General features: G+C 36.8%; 2 protein-coding genes across 7 annotated transcripts in view; one reads left to right on the forward strand and one right to left on the reverse strand.

Moving 5' to 3' along the window:
* The window catches only part of LOC134653095 (troponin C-like), a 32,347-nt gene extending 14,538 nt beyond the window's left edge, over positions 1-17,809 (forward strand). For 2 of the 3 annotated variants that reach the window (XM_063508392.1, XM_063508394.1), the window contains 3 exons: positions 7,152-7,268; positions 15,795-15,926; positions 17,670-17,808. In XM_063508392.1, coding sequence (XP_063364462.1) covers positions 7,152-7,268; positions 15,795-15,926; positions 17,670-17,698 — 278 coding nt within the window. In that variant the 3' untranslated portion in view covers positions 17,699-17,808. Of the gene's footprint in view, positions 1-7,151; positions 7,269-15,794; positions 15,927-17,669 lie in introns of all 3 variants that reach the window. The other variant, XM_063508393.1, reaches the window with a different exon arrangement.
* LOC134653109 (calmodulin-A-like) overlaps positions 1-21,729 on the reverse strand; it is a 255,376-nt gene that overhangs the window by 67,945 nt on the left and 165,702 nt on the right. The gene's annotated exons all lie outside the window — the stretch shown is intronic.

Raw genomic sequence — 21,729 nt, forward strand, 5'->3', positions numbered from 1 at the left:
GGTTCTGATGTTTCATCACAGACGAAACGGTCAATTGGGTCATTAGATATACAAAGATTGGACGTACAGGGAATCAGATATTAGACATTCGGGTAATTGGACGTACGAGGAGGAGGCATTCAAGGAATTGGACATACGGGGATTGGACGTTCAGGTAATTAGACATACAGGGATCGGACGTTCAGGTAATTAGACATACGGGGATCGGACGTTCAGGTAATTAGACATACGGGGATTGGTCGTTCAAGGAATTGGACGCACGGGGACTGGACATTTGGAAAATTGGACATTCGAGGCCAGAACCCCCGGAATCTCATTGCGGATGTCGGAAATTTACACGAGAAACGTTCTCATTAAGGAGTTTGCATTTCACTGATCATTTTGCTCACTAGATGGCGTATTTTAGACTAGCGGTCACCGCCTTGCGGCCTGTGGCAACGACTCAAAAATTATGTACTTATCAGTTGCGTCCACGTTTACGGCCCATGCCTACTCATGCACGTAAAAAAAATATATAGGTAGGAATGAATTATAATGTAAATGAAACTAAAAATTGTGATGATGTGGCCCGCCATCTGATGTTGTGCTTCGTAAAAACTTCATAATGCTGAGTCTACGGTTGGTAGTCTATGATTGAAATCAGCAAACTTCCGGATTCATCTATAGGTACCTGTAAAATTATACAGGGTACGAATAAGTACGTAGATTAGGTACTTTTGCCAATCTCGCGCTAAAAACAAACTGGAGGTCGTGGGTTCAAATCCTGACTCGGTACTTATGTATGAAATATAGTTTTACAGGATTTTCAGAGACATATAGTTTCGTATTATATTTAACCGATTCGGTGCGGATGGCACGACAGGCGTGTCATCAATGTTTTTAACGTGTGGCGTATGACACGATAGGCGTGCCATCATATTCTATGGCGTAAGGCACGCCTGTCGTGTCATGAAATAATTGTTCGCCGCCACAGCCAAAAGTTTTCGAAACTGGAACACGCAACGAAACGGTTAAGTAAATATGTCTGAGATCTGGTCTCAGGTCTATTGCCTGAATAAAGAAACATTAATTCAATTCAAATACTTAACAAATTTTATGTGCGTTTAATTAATGCTGTTACTTTAAATTATCGGTGATTCTATCCAGAGATTCTAAAACCTCTTTGTCAATGTCTTCTATGTAGAAATACTGCTTGCGATCGCACTTTGAGGACATATTCGGAATCGAAACATTAGTACCAATATAATACGAATTTAATTACGTATCCTCGTAAGGCGCACAGTCCTACCCATAGTATTTATGGAGTTCGATTAAATTTAAATATTTACAATCCGAATTAGAATTTCATTTGTTTTATTCCTTTTAATTTTCACCCAAATCAAAATCAACACTGTGTTGCCGAATGTGCTACATAAAGTACATAACAAAAATATTAAGTACTTCTACATGACATCAAAGCTCTCCAAAAGGCCTCTACGTGTTGGATCTATATCCCCACGCAAGCCTGTCAAAAGACATGGATTTATAGGCCCGTGAATTCCAAAAATGGAGTTATTACTTTAAAAAAAACTTTCCGGTTGTTTAATCTTTGAAGTAAATTGCCCATTTGGCATACAACTCGGACAAAATAGAAAATAAAGTATTAAAACAATCATCAATTTTCATGCAGTACATTTCGCCGGTTATTCTTTAATTTGTACTTGCTGAAGTACGTGGGGTGTAACGAGGCTTGGAGCAAAAACGTGCAACCAAATAGGTACGCATTCGATTTAATTGCTTTTCATTTCTCATGCTCTGAAAGAGGGTCATTGTTGTTCTAAAAGGTGTGCAGAAAGTGATACGTTTCTGCACTAGAGCATTTAAATTTGGTTTTAAATGGATTTTTATACAATATCCATTCTGATTTTTAACTCCCCATTCCATAAATAGGTACTTAATGATTATTTTACCTAAATTGGTAATTGAAAGTACCCTCGAGAAACAGTATAAAAATGTATACTCAGTCATGTTTTTTTAAAATCACATGCATTTTACTTTCCTCGTATTCGAAATGAAAAGTAGAGTGTTTAACTCGGGTGAAAGGCATCATTTCAGCCTCGGACTATAGGCGCAGCTCGGCAGAAATGAGTGCCTTTCACCCCTTGCTGGTTAACAATCTAATATTTAAGTGCACATTTAAGAATAAGGCCCAGTTTAGAGCGAGATAACGACTCGTTACCCAGATTAACTGCCCCCGAAACCCCATTTGACTAATTTTATTGCCGTAGAGCTACAGATGTAGTTGCTGGTAAAACGGAACGTTTTCATGGTTTTACTCAACGGAAACTACTTAGCTATTTAGTTGCAAAATGTTTCAAAATTATAAACTGAAATAAATGTCATAATACTAAAAAGTGACCCAGGCCTCCAGTGCCCCAGGCTGGAATCGAACCAGCATCCTCTGCTATCGCGGCAGGTAATATTTTCTGAGAATAATTTACTTTGTTCTAATGCGTATGTTTCAATTTTTTTTTCTGAAAATAATTTCAAGAAAATATCATCTTCCTCGCGTCATCCGGGCTTTTTACTACGGCTCATAGGAGCCTGAACATAATTTATTTACTATATGTTTTTGGACAATATTTAATATCAAACATGTTTTTCTTCCTAAATTATATAGGTAATCACATTACCAAGAAACTCGCAATATTAAAATTACTCCTTTGATATTTAAACCCGCAACTTCCCACGTCCCAGGCCATTAAGACACGTCGAATCTTGTTAGCCACTTGGAACCGCGGCACTCTAACTCGGTTACATGAAACTTGGGACTGATTACGGTTGTAATACCGAATGTTAATGTGACAAGGGAGCATTTGTTTAATTTCAGAGGTTGCATTACACTTAAAGATTGCAGTGAGTTAATTTTGAATCTTAAATGTTTGAGTTAGAAATTTTATCTTATTAGGTACTGTTGAATTCTACAGTTTGATTGAGTTAAAGAAAATAATAGGTACCTAATATCCTACCTTTATCCTACCTACTTATTGTCATGCCAGTCTATGTATTATTGCAATTATGATCAATTTTTCTAGTAAGTACCTATAGATTTTTTTATTTTATTATGTGACCTCAATTAGCTGTCATAATGTCCATTCAGTAGGACATCCAACCATCAACTAAAAATTCGTAATATAGTATTAAACGTGGATGAAATAATTAACAAAATCATCTCCACCCTCGTAAGGCCCAATGTGCATTACAATGTAGGTACACTCTGTTTTAGTCTAATTCGAATCTTTCAAAAATTACATAGAGTATCATTTCTATTGTTTCATTGTTTTCTAAAACAAACGAAAGTCACCCTAATCTACTATACAACAAGGTTGAAGTAAAAATTAGGGAAATTTTGTATGGTGGGCCTTACGAGGAAATTTACAGACGACCGTAAAATGTCCCTTTACTTCATAAAGATATTAAAGATACATGTTAATTTGCGTAAGCACGAAACTCATTAACTCTCACACGTCACGTTATAAACAACGACGAAGCCAGAGGTGACGTCTAGTTCAGGCGATTTACTGCGCCGGGCGGTAAATGTGTATTACCTTTATTCTGGCACCCGACAACATTGACGGCGCATAAAATTATTTTCTTTTTAGAATATTCGTGACGATTCGTTATTTTGTCGCCGTAAAAATGTATGCGCTGATGGAAATCGATTGTAAGTAGACGTGAAAAGGTTAATACTTTAGAACAAAAATACCAACATTATAAATATTTCACCAGTAAGATGGACGATGGAGAAAGTCTATAAGAAAAGCAAATCCTTTAAATATTAGTAGTACCTACTTTTTTTTACGTACTTATTAGTACCTACCAAGTTAAAGGTTATCCCGGTTATTCATATTCCAAGCCACAATTAGTTGATCTATGTTTTATATCTTTCTTAAAATGACATAAGTCAAAATGACAGATAAAGACAAACAAATCATAGCTAATTTAGGCTTGTAGAGCAGTTAGGAATAACGCCGTAAGTCAGTAAATATTAATAATAATCCAAAAAAACCCTCATGTCATAAAAGTACATTTTTATTTAGAACGACATCAGTTATATTCTTCAAACATACTCAGCCACATTTAGTGAAATATGAAGTTCTGACAAACGGGCAATTCAAATGTACAAAACGCTGCAAATTTCGAGAAAATACCCTGAACTAGGTTACCATAATACTTTTGTGAGCGAATATAATATTAATATCTGCACATGATTCCCTGGAAGCATCAACAAATAAACGTGTGTTTATTTGTTCGCATTAAGAAGTTTATTTCGGGATTTTGAAATGTTTTGTTGGGATTTGTTACCTTCTATTTCCTAACAAGCACGAAGTGTGCTGTAAGGTGACATTGCGGCTTACCTATTATAAAAAAAACAGATAATGAAAAATAATCTCGACTTTAATAAGTACTTACTAGCCAATATTATTATGGAAGTAAGCACAAATTTTTCCGCATACCTGCAGGTTTTCTGTAATTATTTTGAAGGGAGTTTCGGAGTTGTTAAAATATTATTTTCCTTGTTTCTTAAAAACAGCCGCGTAAAACAAAACTAACAATCTCAACAACGAGAGAAATTACTGAAACACGTCATTGTAGGCTTATTTAGGCGAGAAACTTTTGTGTCAGCAAAAAACAAAACACGGCGCCTAACTCAGGATAAGGTAATTTGAATAAATTACACCAAATGTCCTACTCGTAGAACAAAGGGATTCACGCATGTGCATTGAGGCGGGAATCACGCCCGTATTTCAAATTTACTATTTACTTTCCGAATCTCGTATGTTGCTCAGTAATTGCATTTTAAAAGTGACTTAATATTTGCAACATAAAGTTCACATTACTGTAGAGTATCCATTAGGAACATGAGATTGAATAGTACCTACATGTTTGTAAATTGTTCCGTTCATTATCTGTGTTTGTGATTGGCGGGATAGTATGTCTCTTTATTAAAGGGTTGAAATCGAGAATTTGTTGTGATTTTGCTGTATTAGTAAGTGGTACGCAAACAGAACAGAAACGAACGTGTAAGAAATACTTCGACATTGTAAAATTTTAAAGTGACTAAGATAATTATATATATATCTACTACCTAATGGTATCAGTAAGTAACCAAGATTTGTAGTATTTCATTACGTAACTTCGTTTTCGGTTTAGTTTTGACGCAAAAAGCAACAAACTTTCACTAGGGAGGTGAATTCGTGAATGCTCCAGATCGCAGGTGTTTGTGGCCCGAACCGAAGGTGAGGGCCATAAATATGCGATCTGGGGCTTCACGAATTACCGCCCGTGGTTTGTCTAAAGTTTTACGTCTTGCCTCCAGGAAGTGAGGACGCTACGCGAGGAGAAAATCACACTTACGGGCCTAGGGTGACGTAAACAAACTACCGGACTGATACTAGAAGCGAGAAAGTCTAGTGAATCTATTTTAGCAACCTCATGTCCTATTCAAAGGCGCAATTACCTATCACGTCTATTTCAGCGCGACAGTTACAACGTTTTACTAATCGCGGAACAATAGTCCCCGGATAGCTCTGTCAATTCCATTAATACCTAAATAAACGTGTGGAAACGTTCGCTTAAATCGTATTGTTAGATTTGTTAGTTATTGAAAACTACTTCACTTTCAACGTTGGTATTAAAACAAAGTTTTGATATCGGGATATTTGGCTGCAGAGAGAACGTTTGCGAAAATACGAATTAAATGTATAACACCTTAAACTCTCGTGTTTTGTAAGACGGGTCTAACGCGATTAAATTTCATTATTTTACCTTTTTTTCGACGTTTTCACCGAACGTCTTGAATTCAAACCTACTACTACATGGGCGCAATAGTAGCAATGATTCTGTATGAGAAAAAAATACGAAAAGAGGGTCAAAGGTCCAGTATTTTGGATGCGATTAAATTTTATTATTTTACCTTTTTTCCGACGTTTCCACGGAAGGTCGCGAGTTCAATCCTACTGGGCGTAATAGTAGCAATGATTCTGAATAAGAAACAAAACCGGCCAAGTGCGAGTCGGCACGGAGGGTTCCGCACCATCAACAAAAAATAGAGCAAAACAAGCAAAAATACGGTCACCCATCCAAGTACTGACCCCGCCCGACGTTGCTTAACTTCGGTCAAAAATCACGTTTGTTGTATGGGAGCCCCACTTAAATCTTTATTTTATTCTGTTTTTAGTATTTGTTGTTATAGCGGCAACAGAAATACATCATCTGTGAAAATTTTAACTGTCTAGCTATCACGGTTCGTGAGATACAGCCTGGTGACAGACGGACGGACGGACGGACGGACGGACGGAGTCTTAGTAATAGGGTCCCGTTTTTACCCTTTGGGTACGGAACCCTAAAAAATACAAAAAGAGGGTCAAAGGTCCAGTATTTTGTTACCGAATTAAGGGTTAAATTAAAAGTAGCAAATCTACTTTCATGTAATCTGCGACGGGGTCCTAACAGCACGATAAACTGTCGGACTGCGACGCTAATGGCAAAATCGATGGCGTTTCCTTAGCACGCGTTTTTACGCTTTGGCTTGGTTTGGTCGCAAATGTCCTTTATATTGTACAGGTGTGTATGAAGTTCATGTTTATAGTTTATAGCTTAAGGACTTAACGTTTTACGCAGAGATTAAACACATGATTTTGGGTGAAAGTACAGTCTTTTTTCTCTTTTAGAAAATAAGAGATTTTTTGGATAAATGGCTACTGTTAAGTACAAAGGTATATTACAATTTCATTTGTAGGTATGTTAAGAAGACCCGTTGTTGGTTTCATGATTGTATAATATCCTACTCGTATAGTTATTTATGATTCTATACTGTTTGATAAAGCTGTTGGTCCCTATTTAAACTTTCACGATTTTTACACATTATCTTCTCCGAGACCACGGGGACAACGCCGTCCTCGAAACGTCGGAGGTAAATCTTAAAACTTAGATACGCGATTAAGTCCAGTTGTACAATTTAATAAAGCTGTTGGTCTTCTATAAAATAAAAATATGCCCCTAATTAAATAATTTTCTTTAAACCTGAGTGAGCATTTTAGTTTCTTGACTCACGAAGGACCAACAATGGTTATACAATAAGTTACAATATAAAAACTTGAATGTTTCAGGAAGCGGCAAGTTAAACTTCGACTCATTCGTGCGAGTTGCCACACACTTCCTCGACGAAGACGATGAGGCGCTGCAGAAGGAGCTGAAGGAGGCATTCAGGCTGTATGACAAAGAAGGTAAGATAAAGAAGAGAGATAAACATTAAGACCCGCAGCGAGTGCGTGCAAAGTATTCCTCAAAAAGACGCCATGCCGCTTGTGTGCGTGCGCACATGCGTGCGGTACGGTGTGACGTTTCTGATGAGCATTCATATATTACAACTTTACAACGCATACTTGAGCGTCTGCGCAGTGACATTGTTACGTATTTGTCACTACGAATACGAATACGTGTAGTGCACTCACTACACGGCCTTTTTAGGATAAAATCCACTCAGACTTTTTAAAAGATTTCCGTATTCAAGAAACTCTTATTTAACCATATTCGTCTGACTGTCTGGTTATTATAATTTTGTCTGTTCGTCTATCAGCCGCACCTATACACGCGGCTACTAGGTACAGTTCTCAAAATGTTTATCTACACCATACAATATGAAATGCCCAATTAGTACTATACTATATTTTTAAAACCCTCAGTGTTACCCTCGTATAATGGCCCTGTAAGAAGTTAGCGTGTTTACGACTAACGCCAACAGCACGCCATTCGGGTGTTTACAACGATTATTTTGTTTACTTGTTTACACGTCCGCTTTTTACACGAGCCTTTGATTCTTGAAATTTTGGTGGAAAATTAGCAACAACTTTTTTGTCAAAACACATTGCATTTCATACTTATGATTGGAAAGCCAGGGGTCTTCGCCAAGATGACAATCGAATATCGACAAACGTGTGATCATTTCCATACATTATTTGTTTACTTTTGAGAAAAATGACTGGCAAACGGAGTGGACGATTAAAAATAAAGTTTAGTACCTAGAGCTCTTCAACTAGAGATGTGCAAGTAGAAAAAAAAGATCCAAAAAGTTGGAAAAGTTGGAAACTTTCGCAATTGACGAAACTTTCCAATGGCACATCAGTATCTAAGACATTTTTGTTGAAAAATATATTATTATTAGGTTTTCCTACCCAAGCCACCATTAACTTTTTCGACTGAACGTTATATTACATATTAGTAACGAGGCACGTAACGTTAAACTTAGTAATACGGAGTTATACGAGGCAGGCAATCCCTGATTTGGCTTAGATAATAATATAATAACAAATTGTATTTTTTTTTTCTTTCTAATAAAAAACTAGTACCATTAAGATTATTGTTATGACACGAGCAATACAGATATGGAATTGGGTCAAAACATTTAGAAAATGGCCAATATCAGAACTAGGTCATGGCGGCGCATGAAAATTTATGAGTCCTTATTATCAAAGATAATTAAATATCAAAGACTGTCAATCTCTAAGTACTCGGGACTGCAGCTTGAACACTCTACTTTACTCCACGGCTATAGTAGGTACATAATCACTTCGATGAAATATAAATAATTTTCAACTGGGACACAAACAAAATAAAATCAATTTCCTAAACTATGGTGTGACATAAAATAGTAGAAACTAAACAAAAAAAATCCATACCTACTAAATTGTTGCCATGTTTAAGCATTTTACGTTAAAAATGTGGCTGTTTCGTAGGAAGTGGCGCCCTCAATAATTTACTCCAGTTTTTTGTCGGACTTTAAAATTTTGGATTTTACAAAAGATGCTACAAACTCAACGTTTTTGTAAAGAAATTTTAAGCTAAGAACAAATTTAATTGTTACAGCTAAGTATAGATATGAGAATTATAAACTAAAAACAACATTGTCAGACGTCTATACACGAAATTAATACTACCTTAAAGAAGGCAATTTTGTAAACTGTCAGGTCTTTATTATGTACATGTCTCTGGTACAACTTATGGACAATGAATAGAAAGAACCCTTAAATTACACTTTTCACAATGGTTACTGTTCCCGTCTATATCCAGTTCTAGTGTGACCTCCTTTTACATATAATTATTACGGATACAGAGATCAACAAACCAGTTAAGATAAAATGTCTCGTGAATTAAGTAGCAGCCATGAGGCGTAATCCTTTTGTCCCTTTAGAAATTGAATATTCAAGGTTAAAAATATTGTACAGACAGCAGCAGAAGTTTCTAAGCGGGCGAGGTGTTCAAAATTACCTTGACGCGCTCTAACAATAAAGTCGCGTCAAAATAATTATGAACACCGCTTAGCAACTATTGCTGCTGACTGTACCTATAGTTATCTAATCCGTATGTACTTATCCTTAAAGGTGATATGACATATCAACTACAGCTGAATAACCCCATTATTAGTGGTTGGGTGATGTTGCGGCGTCGTTGTTGTTGTTACCGCTGCTATAACTTGGGCGGTTTTTTTTTTTAAATTGTCCCCTACACTTTTTTTCAAATTTGGGATTTTTTATGTTATTTCTACTCAGAATCACGAGCTCTTTCTATCCTAATAGGAGAAAAAAAGTATCCTAAGGTTTTTATTTCCATTCCGTCACCATTTTTCATAGAGTTTGTATGGCGGACGCGGAATGGAAAGACCGAAAAATGTATGGAAATTTTGGGACACTTTTTTTCTCCTATTAGAATAGAAAGAGCTCGTCGAGCTCGAGTTTCTGAGTAGAAATAATATAAAAAATCCCAAATTTGAAAACCGTTTTTTCGAATATACACAGGAGCCTGATTCAGTCTACTTTTCAAAACTACTTATATGTGTGTATTTTACACTCCCAGTGACCCCCTTGAGGGACCTACGAAAAAAAAATGCAAGAACTGATTAAAATTCACGGGTATGGTCGGTTTCTTGGATATAATGACTGGACTACCAACTATCAAAAACCTTGATCAAATAAGTGACGTCCATTGCCACATTACTGCCGACATTATGACGTTCATTCCATCACTAACTTTATCAAGGAAATTTACAGTAGTGGCGGCAACAACGACGCCGCAACAGTAATGCAGCTGCAGTTGACATCTGAACGACACGTTTATCCAGCAGTGAAACAGTGGGACTTAAGGGCTGGCGATTTGTGAGCGAGTTGAAAGCGAGGCGAGCGCGCAGCGAGTTCGCCGCGAGCGCGTGCGACTTCGCTCCCATTCCAGTATGACAGTACGCAGCGAAATCTCTCGCGGCGATATTGTTTAGCGCTCGCGGCGAACTCGTTGTGTGCTCGCTGCGCGCTCGCCTCGCTTTCAACTCGCTTGCAAATCGCGAGTGGCCTCGCTCTAAGAGTATTATAGGTACTTCCTAGTGTTCATGTGATATACGAGTAGGTTACACGGAATTACAGGGAAACAGTAACATCATCGTTTGGCGCGAGTCCAAACGTTCGATTGCGTGCCGCCCGATTATCGACGGAATTCATTGTGTGCCGTTGTCATAAATTGAAAAACGAATATTCTGAATGCATTTGAGTAGGAAACAATTAAATTAAGGGCCGTTCAGACCGAGGATGTGGAACATTGTAGGTATTAATATTAATGCTTAACTCAGAGGGATGATGATAAAAATATTGGTTAACCAGCAGAGTTTTTGAAACCGTAGCGCTTTTTTAGATCATAACACAGTTACCGAAAAACATGAATAGTACTCGTAATTTTGTGGCCTTTCTCTAGAAATGTCATCGATTTGTAACCTAATTAAACAACTTTCGCTAAATAGAAAAATAAACACGAACATAAATAATATTTAGGTGTAAAACGCACTATATTTTTTTTAATTATTTTTGCAAAAAGCTATTAACATGAATCTTGCTTAAAAATATTTTTTTTGTTTGAACTCATTGATTGCTTTTTTAATTAAAAATAACAGTTCAAAAACAATGATTTCCGCGATCCTGGGTACGCACGGCCGTCCGCTCAGTGCTCAGCGAGCTGTGTTCGGAGAAGGACCTGCCGGCCTAGCCAAGGTAACAATCGCTATCGCTACGACAACGAAACGCTTTGTGTCTCTCTATCACTCTTCCGTATTAGTGCGACAGTGACAGTTGCGTTTCGATCGCTACGGAGCGTAAGCGATTGGCATGTTAGCTACGCGGCCAGAACTCACTCCATCTAGTATAACAGTAGCAAGTTCAGATGGAGGACTTCTTGCAAACTTGTACTTTATTTATTTATTTTAAGTCCGATTTTGGTTCATCTGAACACACCCTTATGATAGCCTGAATTGTATGCAATTTACATGTCAATTTTATTGTGTAATGGCTATTTGGACGTAAAATTTAATGGGGTGTAAATTGCATGATATTGATAATACTCGTATCTGTAACGGAACTGATATATTTATAATTGCGCTAGAGAGTGTTGAATTTAGATATTAAATCACAAATTGCTCGACCGTTTACGTTTGATACTGTTCCATCTAGTTTCGGTCAAAACCGATCTTTGGTCCGCAATTATAAATATAGATTTTATTGCTATTGGTATAAGATGCATGCATGTACTTACCTAGACTTAAGAAATATTGAATGCCCTTACAGGGTGTCATACTGTACCTACCATCCTCAAATCGTAACACCTTATGTATCATGAACATGACTGAAATATAATAAAGAATAAAGAACATGTTTTTTTTGCTGAAACCTGCCGAAACCGGAACCGGAATTTCGATAGGACCTTACTTAACTAGTGGCTCTGTGAGCTGTAGACCTCGCGAGCATAGTTTATTGGGACCGTGCACGATGACAGCGCCACACAGTGGTTTGATCAATCAACAATACAAAGATTTAAATTTATAAAAAAAAATACGAAGTTTAAGTGAAAAAAAAAATACAGCAAGTTGTCTTACTGGGGATCGAACCCAGACTTTCTGTGTGCAAACAAAAAAAGCGATTGTTTACAAAATGCGCCATGATAGTTCTTAGCTAAGCTGACGAAATTCGGCTACTCATTCTCGAGTACAAACTAAATATCTAAATACCGCCTAAACCAGCAATACAATTTTTCTGCATTTTTTGCCATTTACTATGTAAATATGTCTCAAAAAGAAAATACTCTTATGATATCGATACGACTATTAGTTTAAGCGCGAGGTATCACAACTCCTCCATTTTTGAAAATTTCCAAAAACGGGATCGACAAAAAAAATTATTTACTCATAGAATCTGGTCACAAAATTTCACAAGAATCGGTTGAGAATTGTGACTTGTAGAGGAGAACATCCGGACATACAAAAGCAAAATGCCCGAGTCAAAACGTAGACCTTCGCTACGCTTCGGTCAATAAGTACGATGTAATAAATAGTTACTCCCATTTAGGTGTGTACCTATAACCAGGGGTCGGACAAAAAGTGCGGATGACGTCAAACCACTTATAGGATGATTTCAAATAGTATTTTTGATTTTCATAAACAATTATCACTTATCATTTATCAACCTCTTTATTAAACGATATCGCCACTTGAAATGAGTAAGTACGTTTTTGACTGACACATTGTCAATCAGATGAACAATAAATTGACTTCGTTATTGTTTAGCTATTGTATCTTCACGATTATATTTAGCTAAAATTTATATTTACTAATGTATAAGAAAACGCTCTAAAATGTCATCTTTACTCGAATATTGTGGCAAGTTTCGTGAAATTTATTTTATTCACTACATCACCACTACCACCTGTATTATTAATTCCATGGATTTATTTACGATTATTTTGTTATTTCATTAATACTACTTTGTTACTACATGTCACACGGAAGTTTAAATACAAACTCAAACATCATCCTGTGTGCAAGATTACGTCACTTTTACGTCATCCGCACTTTTTGTCCGACCCCTGCCTATAACCAATATAAAAATAACAACAAATCACGACCGGCCAATAAGTCTGACTTAAGCTTCTTGGCACGTTTTACGAGGTACAATTTTCTCCCAATTTGCTGGCCTGAGTTATGAAATTGTCCAAATTTTCCAAGTGCGGCTAAGAGCGATGGTTACGACTCTTAATAATAGAATAGAATAGAATAGAAAAACGTTTATTGCAAAAACCATCTACATACAGCACCACACATATACATTTAAGAAAGAAGATCTTATACACTAAACAGTTAAAACTATTAGTAGCTTAAACTAACATGCAATAATAATCGTAGTATTGATGCTGCTATAGAGGCTACAAATGGACACCACTCAGCATATGCTGTAACATAATATATATGCTATAGCGCTGGTCTTCCGTGGAGCCCAGGGCAAGAAGATAGCTCAGAACAGTAAAGGCAGTGTCAAAATGTGATTCAGTACCTAATTAATATTTAACACAAATTACAAACTTATACATGAAGACAAAGAAAAAGAAACAAAGTGAAATTTGATATGGAAGTGAGTGGGTTGGGAATATGTAAATATATATAATCGACTCGTACGGCCCAATTCGAACTTTAAGATACGTCACTTAATAGATCTAGAAAAGATATGGATTAAATACGTCAGTGTCAAAAGTGACGTTTTTGTTTGAAGAAATGTCACATTTGACACTAACATGTCTAATCCATATCTTTTCTAGATCTATTAACTGACGATTGTAAGTTCATAAGTTTAGTGAAGATACCTGCATTTTAAAGATGGAAGCAAAGTGAGGTTGGATTCGACTAGAACAGAACTTCTCTTCTTCCTCAGTCCCCCATTGCTGAGGATCGCGACCACATGTGATGTGTCACCATTTTGTGCGGTCATAACCTTCTAAGGCCCAAGGTCCTATCTATAGTACTTCTTCAGTTCGATGAAATTCAATTCAACCATATTCAATTGGAACAAAGTAGCATTTTCTTTTGTTTCGTTAAATTTGTCAAACAAATAAAAATCGACTCTATTTCCTGCACTATAGGTTCAAATTTCAGTGGAAAATTTTGGGTTTTCATTTGTATGGCTGGGCGTTAGAAGGATAAGCCATGTAGCCTGCACCAGGCGTGGCTCACTCCGCGATTTCGTCGCTTTGCTACAGGTAGCTAAAAGTACATCCGTTCCGCCCCAATTTTGGGGAAAGCCATAAGCCGCGCGTGGCGCTGTCGTCACCTAGCAGCCATATCTGTGCTGATCGTGACAGACGTGTTTTGTTAGAGAGTGAGTCTTCTGTACTTAGTACTATTATTTATTCTGTGCCTGCACGGAGCAGACTGCCGCCAGCCGACCTCTTCATAGCGTTCTATCATCTCATACGTGCCCCATTCAGGTTTGCCATTCATTTGCGACATTAGCGAAATCATCATAAATTTTACGCCATTTTTTAAACAAAAAGAAAAAAATCACAATCACCTTCAGAGCTATAAAATATACACTCTTTTTTGAAGAACCCCATAGTAGATTGTGAAAACCTCAGTAGGTATATACTACCTATAAGTATGTGCCTTCACTCTTTAATATTAAGGTCCTTTAAGAAATGCGAATACTTTACCAAACTGAATACAAAGTAGTCATTATTGGATACTTTATTAACTTTTTAAAAGTAAGTTTTCTCACTGGAATGAAATAAAGGCCCAAGTGAAGCAATGAAGGTGAAACATTTTCTATTATATTTTTCATACGTAAGGGTAATTTCGTTACTTGATCATGCAAAAAAATCCTTTGATAATTTTTCTCAGAAATTGGTCATTGCCTTTGAGAATGTCATACTTTATTGTAAATATTATTTGAAAACTATATTTTAAAACCATATTGTAACAGATTTCTTGCGAATCTTGCGTATTTTCTGACGCGTAAAGTTATGCGACTAATGTATTGTAAATATTTGAATAATTTCAACTGACTTGTACTTAATGTATCATTTGAAAAATGAAACTGAAATCAACAATTGAAAGGTATTCTAAAATTATGCTTTTATAAGCTATATTTTCACTGAACCCTAAATATTATAATACAGATGTTTTGTGCATAATTCTTTTCCATCGTATTTTCTCGAAAACGTTCGTATTTATCATGCTACTTCAGTCAACCTTAGTACTTTTTGTAACGAGACTGATGAAATAGCAAGACACGTCCGTATTCGTTCGTTTCCGTGAAAATACGATAGAAAATAATTATGCACTATAGGTCTGTACGACGGTACATAAGTACTTACGACCGTACAAAAGTACATATGTCCACAAGTATGTTCGCTACCCTCTCAGGCCCATCCGCTGCATGCATTAATGCAATTGCATTGCCAAACAGCCAAAGTGCATATTGCAGACGGATTCATGGACGAACAAAAGATTTACAGGGTACGTTGAAGCAGTGTTAACAAATTGAAATGTTTGTCTAAATATTCTTTCGCGTTTAAAGATATTTAAGGATAAAATGAAATGTAAAGTCGAAAAATGCCTAGAACCTGAAAAAAATATTGATTACGTACCTATGCGGACATATCGAACAGACAGTTGTACAAAAACGAATTTTGTGAAAAAGATGAATTGCGTTAGGTCTCTGGAAGAGAAGATTGTGCAGATTATCCGTTTTGAATTGGAAGGAAAGTCCCTGCTTGATGTCATACAAGCCAGTCTCCAAAATTTCAGTTGAGGGCCTCGACCGAGCTTTTGGTCCTACCATTTTATTTTGTTTCGGGACAAAATTAAGGGCGCTCGCTAGCCAAACCAGGCCCTTGTTTTGGAAAACCCTGGTGTAGTGTAAGCCCTCTGTAACTATTTATCCTCATTATTGCAGGAAACGGCTACATTCCTACATCGAGCCTACGCGAGATCCTGGCAGCACTTGACGACCAGCTCACGCCCGACCAACTGAACGAGATGATCGCAGAAATCGACACTGATGACTCTGGAACCGTGGACTTTGATGGTGAGTGTCTAGCCATAGCCATCTCCTCCGGAACCGTGGACTTTGATGGTGAGCCGTCTAGTGCCATCTCCTTCTATTATAGTAGGTAACTGGAATCCAACTCGCGGCAGGCGTAATATATGCCATTCCTTTCGCTCTTGTCTGGCCTTAGCATGTTTAAAAGAGATAGTGAGATCACTATCTCTTTACTAGATAGTCTCGAGTCTTTTGAACCTAAATCCTGACTTAAACTTCCGAGTCAGCTTGCTGTACATCGCCGTATACACCGTATATAGTCAGCGATACTATTAGCTTAGCACCTTTGCATACAAACTTCTATGCAGGGGGGTCACTTTTCTCTACACCTGACTGTGCACATATAAAACGAGCTGTAAAAGTACCTGCTTCATTGTACCTACTTATTCGTTATCTGTTATCTATTTAGTTAGTACAATTATTATTTCTGACAAAACTGAAATCGCCTTATTCTACTTTCCGAGGCTTTGCGATAAATCCATTAAAGTCTGATTTAATGAAATGACATTTCCAAACATAAAATACATTTTCCAAAATACGTCTGCGCAGAAGCTAGTAATATTATATTTCTGTAACTTCTGTAAGCCTATTAAGATAATGAAGAAGCCTAAATAAAGCCGTTGAATTAATGCTTGGGTGGCTTCAGGCTTAAATAATCAAAGACTAATTAAAGACTTTTGGTGTTGTTTTGAAAACTGGGATTAAACTGGTACGAATAAAGATGTGAGTAAAGATAGTTTATTTTTCAAGTCGTCATTATTACCTATACAATGAGCTTTTGAACGTCAAATAAAGTTTTAAATCCCTCTTCGTTTGACGACTGGTCTGGCCTAGTGGGTAGCGACCCTGCCTGTGAAGCCGCGGTCCTGGGTTCGAATCCCGGTAAGGGCATTTATTTGTGTGATAAGCACAGATATTGGTTCCTGAGTCTTGGGTGTTTTCTATGTATTTATGTATTTGTATATTCTATTATATATCGTTGTCTGAGTACCCACAACACAAGCCTTCTTGGCTTACTGTGGTCTTAGTTAATCTGAGAAAGAATGTCCTGTATAATATTTATTTTATGATTAATAGTTGACTGCTCGGGCTTGAAAACTAAACAGATAATAACAATCTAGGTTGAACTATTTTTTATCAATCAGATAAGTTTGCACTACAAATTATTATAATAAAATAAAAAATCACCGCTTCGGGCAAGACTCGAATTTGTGACCTTTCGGAACCCCGGCCCTATCGCTGTACGAATACTACGAATGTAAGTTTTAATTTCACCTCCGGGTCACAGCATAGCAGGACGTACGGCGTTCATGTTAAGCAATCCAAATGTATGCAAGGGCCTTGGTTACACTCTCCTCATATCGTTGACGCTACCCGCTCCGCCGAACGCTCCGCTAGATGCCCGCTTGTCGACCGTAACCAGACGTGGCTCACTCTACGCTTTCGTCGCGTCGCTACAAGTACCTACAAGCACATGCGGCCCACACCAATTTTGGTATCTAGCCATAGTATTTGCCGCGCACCGCTAAGGAACGGACGCCTGCTCGCGCTTCCGCCACCTAGCGGTCATATCTGTCGTAATAGACGCGTTTTGTTAGAGAGTGAATCTTCTGTACCTAGTAGGTACTATTATTTATTCTGTGCCGTAACTTTTGTGTCTTTCAGCCAGCTTATTATGATGAATAATTGAAGTGCCGCTGAGAATTAATGATTATTCTCTGATTGCAGAGTTCATGGCGATGATGACCGGTGATTAGGCGGGACATACGGTGCGGCGTTTTGGACGGCAGCGATGCGGTGGTCATGAAAAACAGATTTTTGTGCCAATTTTTATTTTATTGTAGTTTTTTTCGTCAGATTTTGATAACGTTTGAAAAGTTTGAGCTACTTACTCTGAGTAGAATAAATAGGAAATCCCAATTTGGGACAAAATAAATGTAGGTATGTAATTTTCCGTTGAAATACAAAAATACTTTTCACCTCAGCAGCTCGAACAAGGGTACTTTGCTACTTAAAAACAGTGAGCAAAATCGCATTTTGCTCATTTTGTCTCACTCAGTGAGCAAAATGCGATTTTGCTCACTGTTTTTAAGTAGCAAAGTACCCTTGTTCGAGCTGCTGAGGTGAAAACTTAATTGTTGGTATATCTTAAGAAAACATGAGTGAATAGGTAAGTGATGAAGAAGGAATACATTTTTCAGGTTCTCTAATATGTTCTCACTGCTGAGGTGAAATGTTTTGTGAACTACACGAGATCAAAGTTATTTACATCTCGTGCGCTTTTGAGTCCCTTACTACGCTCAAGATTCTAAATTAGATTCTTTCGCTTGCACGGGACTCAAAATAAGGACTCGAAGAAATATCAAACTTTGATCTCTTGTTGTACAAATAACTATACTATAATTATGTTTTCGTTACTCAAAGTAAGATTTTGTAGATCAGCGCTTTTATTGTACGAATTTAGATCACACTCTTACGAAAAAAAAAGAAAATAGGTCCTTTTAATGATTTCAAATAGAGGACAGTAAATGAGAACAAAAAATCAGTGCAATTGAAATTCCAAATTTACCTCATTAAAACGTTTTAGTATGCGTTTGAACAAGATGAACATTGAAAATGTAAATACCCCTTATAAAATAAGAAGGCAAAATGCGACTCTATATGTATTACCCCCAAACAGCTTTCTAGTCATTAATATAAACAGCTCTTTTGACTTCTATTCTCTGTAATTAATTTTAGTACACTCCTCATTGTAATAAATTATATACGTTCTATCTTGTTTATTTTGCCTAATCATTTAAATTAGACCAATTAGGTATTGCCGTGATTTTTTTCCTGTTTTCACGAATATGAATGAAAAGATCTCTGTATGTTTATTTTTACACAAAATTAGCGCAAAGCCAAGTTAGAGTTAAGATACGTTTATGGGAAATGCGATAAGATTAACTCGCCAAAAAACTGTTTTGCAGTTTGGGGAATAACTAAAAAAAAACCGGCCAAGTGCGAGTCGGACACGCGTACCAATAGTTCCACATTATGTCCGACTCACGCTTGGCTGTAAATTTCTCATAGGTTTTCCTGGCATATATAGGTAAAGAACTATGTTGTGTATTTTTTCAAAATTTTAGACCTAGTAGTTTCGCAGATAAAGGGGGGGGGGGAGGAATGGTTTGACAGACAGACAGACAGACGCACGAGTGATCCTATAAGGGTTCCGTTTTTTTCTTTTTGAGGTACGGAACCCTCAAAAGTAAGAAATTTGACATATACATCAAGGGAGTAACCAGTACCAACAAGAATAAACTACGCTTCGTACAGCCATCAAATATATCGGAGCGGCGAAGGTGCTCACAAATATCTGAGCACGCCTCTATTGTCAAGGCGTTAGAGTGCTTGTTCAGGTATTGTGGATACCTGGGCCGCTCCGATATATCTGATGGCGACTGTACCACTGCACTAGCGCAAACACCACAGAGCTTTGACTCAAGAGCTTTACAAACTTCACTCTATAGAAGAGTAATTTCTTTTATCAACACTATTTCTCTTTGGTTTATTTTAGCTCTTCTGAGAGATGTTAACTGTTTTGTGAAAGGAAATACATAAAAAGTAGGTATGATGGAAAACATCTGACGTACCTCGTATATTTGTGGCAAACGCTACGCTCATACTTAAATTAGTAGTTACCTATTTTAGAGACGACATAAAACTGGACCAGCAATTATTGATGGTCAAAAGTTACCTGCCTATACGTTAATCTAAAGCTCAAAGCAAAATGTACAAAAATAAACCTATAACTTATTTCTTTTTTATATATGATGTTAGGTATACAATTAGTTGTGTTTGTTTTTAATGTGGACGGAAAACAAATTGCCAGATCATGATGCTACATAACGACCTACATAAACAACGTGTCAAAATCATTTCACTCTGTTGCCTCCATTGAGATTAAACAAAGCAGAATTATCGGACAATCGCAACAAATCAGCAACTTAGCAACTTTCCCGAAGCGTCCAAATAGAAAAGTTGCCGATATCCGCACAAAGAGTTTCGCAACTCACTGGCGAACAAATACGACCGATCTGTGATAGAATCTCCAAGTTCTAAGTCAAGATCGTAAGTAGGTTTGTGGGTCACAGGACGTATTTACATGATCCAGATAAAGGTTGCGCCACACTTTGTGTGCGAATTGCGCGTTCTAGCCACGAATGTATGTATAGGTATGCAACCTCACAGCCCTCACAGAGTAAAATGTACCTACGCTTTCTTACCTTTAAGTGTATATAATAAGAAGCATCAAATGTACATAATTTTTTGCAATAAACGACAATAAAAAACCATATTTATTATTAAACGCCTATAAAATTAGCATCTGATATTTAAAAAAAAAACGAATTATAACGAGACTGTACACCTCTTTTTTATTTACACTTGCAAATATTAAAAACTGCTCTTTCTTCGTAAAGAATTATGGGTCACAGGACTCACAGGACAATATTTACATGAATCTGGTCCAGATAAAGGTTGTACCACACTAAGTGTGCGAATCGCACGTAAGTCGCGAATGAATGAGTACTACGAATTTAAAGTCTTCGTATTTAAATAAACAGCTTAGAAGGAAACAAAAAGATGTTAAAAAAACGGTAACGAGAACTTGACACTCTGACAACTGACTCACGGTTCTCGGTTCTCCGATTCGCGCACGAAGTGTGGAGCTGACTTTAAGGACACCTATTCCGCGATTCAAATTATTTTATGGCCTCATAAATTTGAAATAAAGCGGTTTACGCGGACCTTTTTTAAGCGGCTTGGTGTTATAAATGATGGCATTTTCGGTGGCGTGATTTTATGATTTTTAGAATATATTACTAAATTTTATTAGAATCAAACTTTTTGATGGAAAAATCTGACGAATTTCTTACAAATTATCCCATTATTAAAATTCTAAGCTTAGTTAGCATCGTTCGCAGATGGTTCTGCTTGTTAAAAAAATAATCTCTAACAAGATATTAATTGAGTATTTTTAAATAGAAAAAAATCCTATAAAAATTAATGTCACTGCTGCTTACTGCTACTTCTCTACTTTATCTCTCATTTTTTTCTACTTTTACTCTTTTATTTACTTGAAACTAATAATTAATTAAAAATTTAGTTTTCTTTTTATGATAAATGAATTAAATATATTACCTATTATGAATCTATAGACATAAATTACACACACATAAGTATAATTTATGTCACCGTTGCCGTTAATGGAGTCAAATCTCACACTATTTCACTCTGTTAAACCTATCTAGTCCTTTAAGCTTTATGGTGTCCTGGAAAATATAAACTCTTTTAGTTGAATAAAACTTACCGCTCTATCGCAGAACCTATAGCGTCTTATATTAAATATGAACCGGGAAGTTAGATTAAACGAACTCTTCAACAAGTTTTCCTCTCGACAGAACCTTTTGGATTCAGTCGATTGGATTCCGGATTGGAGGATTGGGTTTTAGTTGCGCTGTTTTGGAGCTTGGTACAATGGCATGTGGACAGCTCGGCCGGCTTTTGTTTTCGTCCTATGTGTACTTACTCAATTATAAATGTACGGGATAATCCGACTAAGGAGATTGCTTGTTTAGATATAATTGATTGTTTGTTTTGACTCGGTCAGCGTTAACAGAAATGTTTCCTATATTAGATATTTTCATTTTGACAAAATATACGGAAACGTAATTATTTGAGAATAAATACTAGATACCATAAGGCACTATAGGGTAACAACAATACTAGTACGTCTGACTTTTTG

Source organism: Cydia amplana, chromosome 12 (genome assembly GCF_948474715.1).
Source record: "Cydia amplana chromosome 12, ilCydAmpl1.1, whole genome shotgun sequence".
In the NCBI taxonomy this organism is placed as follows: Eukaryota; Metazoa; Arthropoda; class Insecta; order Lepidoptera; family Tortricidae; genus Cydia; species Cydia amplana.